General features: G+C 37.4%; 1 protein-coding gene across 1 annotated transcript; it reads left to right on the top strand.

Moving 5' to 3' along the window:
• The first annotated feature begins 4,512 nt into the window (after positions 1 to 4,512).
• Positions 4,513 to 6,109, top strand: LOC110872997 (caffeic acid 3-O-methyltransferase). Its single transcript, XM_022121895.2, has 4 exons — positions 4,513 to 5,010; positions 5,173 to 5,483; positions 5,563 to 5,627; positions 5,711 to 6,109. The coding sequence occupies exons 1-4, from the start codon at positions 4,586 to 4,588 to the stop codon at positions 6,005 to 6,007; spliced, it is 1,098 nt and encodes a 365-aa protein (XP_021977587.1). The 5' UTR covers positions 4,513 to 4,585; the 3' UTR covers positions 6,008 to 6,109.
• Positions 6,110 to 9,371: the final 3,262 nt, after the last annotated feature.

The following is a 9,371-nucleotide window of genomic DNA, read 5'->3' as shown; positions in this document are numbered from 1 at the left end:
TTAGGCGTTTCGAACGCGTTCTACGCGAACGACGCGTAAGGTGGCATAAGCTACCTAAACGGGTCGTGATGGACCGTAAGCACTTAGGTTAAGTTTCATTTTAGTATGTAGGCTTTGTTAAACCATATTACACGAGTCTCCATACTCGTTTGGTTTACGAACCCGCGTACTATCCGATCCTTCCGATTTGGTCCGGTATATTAACATAAGCTACCTATTAGGTGCCATTGATATTCCGTGATCTTTAGCATTATCCGGTTATTATACAAAGAACTCAAAGCAATCTCAGGTGAGTACATAGAACCCCATCTTTTACTGTTTTCCAAACTGTTTTGGGGTGAGACACATGTGCCTATCTGTTACTTTCATGCTTTCCATGTTTTCACATCGTATATCTGCTATGCTCATTAGTACATTATAGTACATGATTTCATTACATTTTATGCTACGTATGCCCATTGTGTGCGTACTTAGTACATTTGATTTACATGAACATTTCTGTTGCATATGTTTACTCAGCATATGGACACATTGATTTACATAAACATTTCTGTTGCATATGTTTACTCAGCATATGGACACATTGATTTACATAAACATTTCTGTTGCATATGTTTACTCAGCATATGGACACATTGATTTACATGAACATTTCTGCTTCGTATGTTTACTTAGCATACTTAGTACAATTGTTTACATCACATGCCTTCATTTTGTTATGACATTTGGTTTGTTTAACATGGGACAATACATTCATTAACACTAGCTACGCCGTTCGTTAGTAGGTAGTGGTACCATAGGAATTGACAACTCCCATTCCTGAAGTCCTGGGTTTGATAGGACTGGAAGGAATGACCGAATTCGATATACATAACTTAGATAAACCTTTAATTTGTTTAAGGGTTTATCGCCACAGTCTCAAGGCTTGGATGTATGCATAGTTTACAATACCGCTTAAATGTTAATATCAATAGAGCATGCATTTTCCGCAGAACATAACGTTGATTTAAACCACGTTTTACTTCAACGACTTGTTTTGTGCATATGGTTTAGGTTGATACATTTCGCTTACCATACATGATACATTTTGGGATGCACATTACATGATTTACATTGAACATAAACACGTCGACATTGACATACACATTTGGTGGTTTACATTTGAACATAAACATTTGACATGGTTTACAATAACACTTGACATTTGGTTTACACATGAACAACTTACATGGTGGATTGGTTTGGGTAAATGATTTAAGTAATGTGGCATATGTAATATGATACAAACATGGTGGATACGCCGCCGGTACTTCCTATATATAAATGGTTGTATAATGTTACATATTGTGGCGTTATCTAAGTCATTTCAGTTTAGACACATTACACGTTACATAAGTAACATATTCTCCACAAGACATTATTTTCACAAACAACTTATCTTATTCAACTCATTTTACTCGGTTATTCGTTTAACCTTGCACTTATCTATACATATCGTTTGATGTTATCGTTTTTCAAATGATTTACAAAGCAAAACAAATTACAAGGTTCATGACTGACTGTTATTAAACATTCTTTAAAACTCAAGTCATGAACCCCATTTTCACAAAACCTATGTATCTCACAGGCATTTTTATGCTGACGTACCTACTTTCACATGTGTTTTCAGGAGCTATTCCATAGGACGATGGTCATGATTCTAGGGCGGACCTGTGCCTTAGAGCCTAAAAATGAAGTTTGAACTAGCTTAATTATGTTTTGATTTCTGTACTCTCTTTCTAAGACAATGTAACACCTTTGTTTATAAATAAAATACAACCTGTATGCCATGGTTATGAAACAATTTAATTCTGTCCACGACACTCCCCGGCGTTTCCGCCGCGGTTGCATGTTATACGCGGCCGGGGTGTGACACATTTGGTTGTTGAAATTGTTGTTGCGGCATCGGTGGGCGTTGAATTGGCCTTTGGATTTGTTGAACATTTGGTTGTACATTTTGTGGCCGAATTTGTTGCAATGGGATAGGATGTTGCATTGGTGGCCCTTGTGGTCTTGGCCGAATGTGTTGTGGTACGAGTTGTTGTTGTTGTGGCATTCCACCAACACTTGCCATCCCTTGAGATTGACTTTGAACATATCCAAATTCTCCTTGAGCACCATAACCCCCGTAAAAATACCCATCCTCATCATAACCCTCAAATTCTTCGAACCCTTCATCATACCCATCTCCTTGAATTCCTGACGATTGCCCAAATGGAATGTATGAATATTGAAAACCCGCTTGGTTCGATGGTCTAAATGTTGAAGCATGAACAATCGTTGAGTTTGGTCCTATGGTATGACCTGAATATGATGGACCCGCACCCGGAAAGAAATGGGATAATGGTGGTATAGTAGTAGAAGGGTTAAATGTGATGGTTGATTCTTCTTGGGTAGTAATGGGTTGTGTGGTGTTGGTTGATGTAACATTTTGGATTGTATTGGGTTCGGTAATGTTTGGTGGAAGGGTGGTATTTGGTGACGGTTGTGTGGAAGTAGGTATAAATGATGAGGTCGTTTGACCCGTTGTAGGTGGAATTTGTGAATCGGCCATGATGTTTCTTGGTGTAATTGGTGAAGTGGGTGAACCAATGATTCGGTTTTCTCGTAATAAAACCCTGTTTTGCCTTAGCGTTCTTTCGATTTCCGGATCAAATGACAATGGTGACGCTTTGTGAGAGCCTCTAGTATGCATGCACCTGTAGAACCTGCACACTAAACACACCAGTGTAAACCCGAAAATAACAAAACAAAACTAATAAACTGACACACGTTGCGCACTACTCCCCGGCAACGGCGCCAAAATTTGACGTGCTGTCGTAGGTACACGCAAATTTAATCCCAAAAACAACTATAGATAGTGGTAAGAGGGTATCGAACTCAGGGAGTATGTGGAAAGTATGTCGATTGTATAGCTTTGTAATTAAACTACAATTACCTAAAATGCAGAAATTAAAATTCAAGATTTGATTGTTTTGGTTTTAATAACTAAAATTAACTAATTAAATTGCAAATCAAAGACCGTAGTTTGTAAACAGATTAGGAACAAGCGACCATCCTAAATTTCCAGTTTGCTTTGGACAATTGTGTTTAAATTCACTAGAAAGAATCACATAGACATGATTCGTGTGTAATTGTTTGTTGTGATAAAAGGGAACTAAGTACTCGGATTATGACAATGCGAGGTTGTTACCCGATAACCAATTGACTAATAACCAACCCTAATCCCTCCCGTGATATCTCGATTGTCAACGACACCAAGAACGTACGGTTTAGAATATGAGTATAACATCAATCAACAATTTACAATCAAACATCCACACACCATAATAAACAAACAAACATTGCAAGTTTATTATTCTAGAAATACGAATCCAAACACAAAAGTCTTAAACAAACCTTCAATTCAGGATGATCACCATGAGTTTAGCCACACATAGCTTGGTGAATCATCATAGCACAAAGTTCAATGTTCATACCGATCAAAAACACAAACGAAATGTTTAGATAATGTTTACAACCAAGCCAGATCACCAAAATCGCCCCTAGCAAGCTCCAAAAACATCCAATGATGAGAATAACCCAAAAGACACCCATAAACCGTCTTAATTGTGGCAGTTACAAAAGTGTTCGCAGACTCCACCGTAACTTACGGCTCCACCGTAAGTTACGGTGGACATAATATGGTTACGGTAGCTTGAAACTGTTTTACGGTGGGAACCAAATGCTTTTCAGGTCCACCGTAAATTACGGTGGGACCGTAATTTACGGTGGCAGCCTGAATTTTGTGCTTTGTTCATCTTATGCTCTACATTCTCAACCCGTTCAACTTGTAAGCCTTCAAAGCTGCATTTTTCCTCCATTTGAGCCGCCAAACCGTACCTGAGACATAAACAACAGTAGTTATCTAATTCAAGATAATTACACACATAAATGAGGGATAAACTTGTCTTTTAGCTTCGCAAAGGGTTATCCAATGGACCACCTGTCAATCACCATACGGCATAGCCTTACAAAAGTACTAAATCTGTAGTATGAAGTATGAACGATATAATCAACGTTTGGTAATTCTCTCGTTTGACACACATTTTCGATCACTAAAGCCGTTAATGTCGGCTTCTTTATCGAAAATTCAATTCCCAAATATTATTAAAACATAATAAACATCTCTTTCGTATATTAATAAATAATATTAAGCATTTGTTCTCAATTGGCCGGCGGAAGAGTTGGTGGAGTCAACAGATATGGATGTGGTGGTCCGCCATCGGCTACCACGAAACCTCCTCTTTTGTATTCACTCATGGTTGTGGCCGGTGGTTGGTGAGGGTTAATTTACAAGTCAAAATATTATACTTTTATATGACTTTTATAAACATTGTTTTCAACAATTGTGCAAACATTTACACTAGTGAGGGTCCAGACTCTATGAAGTAGGTGAGTCTCATCTGTATATATACATACACACTTGTCTTTCATATTGCATCTTGTATCCACATAAAACAAATAAAAGGTTACACATACAGCAATCATTTCATCTGTCAAGAAGATGGGTTCAACATCAGCATCTGTGAATGTTCCAGTGGGAGCAAACCAAGATGATCAATCTTTCTTGTTTGCAATGCAATTGGCATCCGCATCTGTCTTGCCAATGGTGTTGAAAACCGCCATCGAGCTTGATCTGCTTGAGACCATTGCCAAGGCGGGTCCAGACGGTCTGCTTTCGTCTTCTGAGCTGGTGGCTCAGCTCCCCAAGGTTAACAACCCCGAAGCACCCGTGATGGTTGACCGGATTTGTAGACTTCTGGCTAGCTATTCTGTGCTCACATGTACTCTCAAGGAGACTGTGGACGGGTGCACTGAGCGGTTCTATGGTGTGGCTCCGGTGTGCAAGTTCTTGACCAAGAATGATGGTGGTGTTTCATTGGCACCCTTGTTGCTCATGAACCAGGACAAGGTTCTCATGGAGAGCTGGTAAGATATAATATGATTTTGTTTAGTTTTAAATGAAATAGTTTAATATCACATGACAGTCTAACATGTTTTTTTTTTAAATGAAATGGTTTAATATCACATAATTAGTTTCAAAGTTGTACTTTATAACTAAGTTTGATTCTTGATTCATAACGATGTTAGGTACTATCTAAAAGACGCGGTTTTAGATGGTGGAATCCCATTCAACAAAGCTTATGGTATGTCAGCCTTCGAATACCATGGCAAAGATCAAAGATTTAACAAGGTTTTCAATAGTGGAATGTTTAATCATTCCACCATGACAATGAAAAAGATTGTAGATTTGTATGATGGTTTTAGTGGTCTCAAAACACTAGTTGATGTTGGTGGTGGCACTGGTGCAAGTCTTAACATGATCACCTCTAAACATACTTCACTCAAGGGTGTAAACTTTGATTTACCGCATGTTATTGAAGATGCCACTACTTATCATGGTATGCACATATGAAATGGTTTTAGTATTGGTTCAAAAACCAAATAGGAAATAAGTTGAACTAATGTTAAATATTACAGGTATTGAGCATGTTGGAGGGGATATGTTTGAAAGTGTACCGAAAGGAGATGCTATTTTTATGAAGGTGACTTTTTATTCTAGTTATGATTTAAAAGATAATCGTCTTCGATTTGGTTTCTAATAAAGTTTTGATGTTTAATTTGATAGTGGATACTTCATGACTGGAGTGATGCACACTGCCTGCAAGTTCTAAAGAACTGCTACAAATCACTTCCGGAAAATGGGAAAGTGATTGTGGCCGAATGCATTCTTCCTGAGGCACCCGACTCGACTCCAGCTACCCAAAATGTGATACACATCGACGTGATTATGTTGGCTCACAACCCGGGTGGCAAAGAGAGAACCGAGAAAGAATTTGAGGCTTTAGCTAAAGAGGCAGGTTTCAAAGGTTTCAACAAGATTGCTTGTGCTCTCAATACATGGGTTATGGAATTTTGCAAATAGACTTCCATTTAAATAAACAAATGTAATTTGACTTGTTAATTGTTGGAAATCTTATTTCCGATATTCTTATAATAATAATAGTAATACATCTTTTGGGCGATATTCTTCCATTTTTAAGCATATTCTTTTGCTAATTAACTTCACAACTTTAGTATTCACAAACACACCCCAATCAACATTATTTTAAGGGGCTGTTTGTTTACCTCTTAATGAGGCTCTTAATGGTTTAGATCTCTTACTGGTTCAACACTTAATGGTTCAGACTGTTTGTTTCACAAGCAGATGTCTGAATGGTTCAGACATTTGCCTCTGAATGATTAAGATCTATACAGAGTCTGAAGGTTAAGACCTCTAATCAGAATTGGTCAGATATTTTCTTCTGAACGGTTAAACATTATACAAGCTCTTAATGGTTCAGACCTATTACTAGTTCAGCACTTAACCATTCAGATGTTGCCAAACAGCCCCTAAGTGTTAAGGATACATATAATCCTAGTTAGGTACTTCCACAAGAATGTGAACCTTTTGGTGTTTCCATTTAATTTTTATATCATCTTGTTTTGCATTTGTTTGATCCTTTGGTCAATGATTGCTTACAAGTTCTTCCACGTAGTTCAACTTATTGGCAATAATAATATTTTTGAATGACACATGAGTAGTTTCATCAGCCAAACATTTGTGTAAATGACAAGCGAAAAGTATTATGGATTCCACTTACATCCTAAGGTAACTCCAAACAATATGCTACCTTTTCTGCATGTGCTGTTATCGTGAAAGTATAAATAAACACGCGCTTCATTTTCCTTGTTTATTAAATCAAATAATAGCCATCTAATGAGATACTTCAGCATAATCATCATTCGGTCTCTAATTTCAAACTCAATTGAGCATTTTTTTGTTTATTTTGACAAGACTTTTGGTGGTCTTGGGTAGCTTTAAGGTGAGCACAAATTACATTATTCTTTTATGTAGTTACACTCATGATTTCATTGCTATCGAACTCACATTGACCGTATTTCATAACAAATTAAACTTCTAAGAATTCCACCGTACCGAGCTCGCCTGACTGGTAACTATTATTTTGTACGAGGATTCAGCCAAAGGCAAACACATTTCCCAACTACCCAGTGAAGTCAATAATACATGGATGAAGCATATCTTCAAGGGTTTGAATTGTTCTTATCAACAACTTAGGGCTCAACTCCTCCTGATATTCTCCCCAAAATCGAGAGGTAAACTATTGTTAGGTCAAAACAGATATCATACGAACACTAGAACAAATCACACAAGAAGCTCACATTCACACACAATAAATAACAAGAACAAGAACACGAAATTTATAGTGGTTCGATCAGGCTTGATCTACATCCACTCTTCAGAACTAGTTCTCTCTTTGTATTAGGTCCTCAAGAGTTACAGTACATGAATGAGAAGTATTTATAGGGGGTTCAATTAGGGTTACTGATTATACTAATATAAAAAAAAAAGAGGAACAATTCTCTGCCTAGAGGAACAATCTTCTGCCTTGAGTCAAATCCTAAATAACCCAACAATCTCCCACTTGGAGGCTTTGACAATTTCAAACTGCTTTTCTTAAAACTTCATCTTTATAAGTACCTCTGTAAACCTTCAATATAAAAAACTTGTTATTAAAGTCATCAATACATACCCAAATAAAAAGTTGGCAAAAATTGGAAATCAAAAGTACTACATAAAAGATTTGTCTTCACCAAGTGATGTAAGAGATTTAGTCAAGCATGGACTTTGTTTGACAAGAACTCTTACGATCGATCTTGGATCCCGAGACTACACACTCTAAAAGAGGAAAGATGGATGATGGTGGTGGGTGTTGGTGTTGTAGTGGTGGTGGACTGATGGCAATTGTGAGAGAAGTGATTTGCCAAGGGGTAGTTTACAAGTGAGCCAAACACCTCTATTTATAGTTGGCAACATGAGACTCACACGGCCCCATGCCTGGTCGGCGTGACCCCGTGTCCTTTATTTTCTCTGTCTTCATTTAATGCTCTGCCAGCTCTTCTACACGCATGGCGTCGTGTGTCAACGACATGGCCTCGTGTCTTCTGTACTTGTTGTATGAACCCAGATTTGCGAATCTGTGAGTTGACCACGGCCCGTGCTGAGGTGACATGGCCCCGTGTCCTTTGTCGTTTTCTGTTTGTCTTTATTCTTTAAGGAATCTTGACTGGGGCACGGCCCATGCCTTGCAGGCATGACCCCGTGTTGGGCTTCTGACTTGTTGCTTTTATTCTTGGGGTGAAGCTCGGAGGGTCGGTATAATATATCAACTTGCTTTCTTCGTCTTTTATGTTGGGTTTTGTCAATAATTTGCTCCTTTTGTTTATTTGAGCTTATTTTATCCTGAAAATCAAAAGTAAACAAAAAAACGTACTTTTCCAACATTAGTACTGAAAATGGTTGTTTCTATACCGTATTCAATACGATTTATATGTTGTATTTTGTGCATATCACTTTTCTCTCTCTTGTTTCTTTTATTAGAGGATATTCAGCTGTAACTGTTAAGGAATTACATCATGTATTGTTCTATTTATAGAAGGAGAGAATTGCTGGTGATGTCCCTATGAAAGCGACCCTAAACAACCTATTAAATAATGTAACTACCAGCAGCTTGCAAAACTACTTGATAATTAAGTAAAACAATTGTTATATTGAAACTACTGGAAATACAAGGAAAAAGCTAGGAAACCAAAACTACTAGAAAGATTACAACACTTTTGGTTTCCAGTAATATAGTTTTCTTGACATATGCCCTTCTGGGGCTTAATTCGGTTTTTAAACCTTTATGGGCATACATGTTGATATCTTACTGATATCATAACTTGTTTTAAGCATAATAACATATGGAACTTGTATATGATTCATCCGGTTAACCGTTAATGCTTATACGCGTTCGGTTCGACTTATGTGACTAGTTTGCATAAATTAACTGAAACGGGTTTAACCTTATCATTTAAACTTCAAATTCTAGAATGTATTTGTTTACCCACATTATACAAGTCTTCATACTTGTAGGGTCAAAATTACATTTCATTCCGATGATCGCTTAATCTAGCGTATAGTACCGTAATTCGTTCTTTAAGCTAGCCGGTCTAAGTCTATTACTTAAATGGGACCCGTTAGCATTCTAATTGGTTAATATTACCATCATTCCAGACATGGAGCCCCGATAAAAGCTATCTACACGTGTCTAAGTGAATTATACGGCTGAGTTGTAAATTCTTGCATTTAAAATCAAGTTATAACTCAGGTAAATACTTTTAACTTATTTTCCCTTATACAGGCTTCGGATATGGTAAATTATTACCGCTTGGTCGGGTATGGGATC

Source organism: Helianthus annuus, chromosome 8, assembly GCF_002127325.2.
Source record: "Helianthus annuus cultivar XRQ/B chromosome 8, HanXRQr2.0-SUNRISE, whole genome shotgun sequence".
In the NCBI taxonomy this organism is placed as follows: domain Eukaryota; kingdom Viridiplantae; phylum Streptophyta; class Magnoliopsida; order Asterales; family Asteraceae; genus Helianthus; species Helianthus annuus.
The sequence above is the reverse complement of the archived record's forward strand: the minus strand, read 5'-3'. Positions and strand labels throughout refer to the sequence as shown.

Coding starts and splice junctions, on each gene's coding strand:
- LOC110872997 (XM_022121895.2), top strand. CDS start 4,586: ATGGGTTCAACATCAGCATCTGTGAATGTTCCAGTGGGAGCAAACCAA. Junction 5,011..5,172: donor AAGGTTCTCATGGAGAGCTG/GTAAGATATAAT, acceptor TAACGATGTTAG/GTACTATCTAAAAGACGCGG. Junction 5,628..5,710: donor GAGATGCTATTTTTATGAAG/GTGACTTTTTAT, acceptor TTAATTTGATAG/TGGATACTTCATGACTGGAG.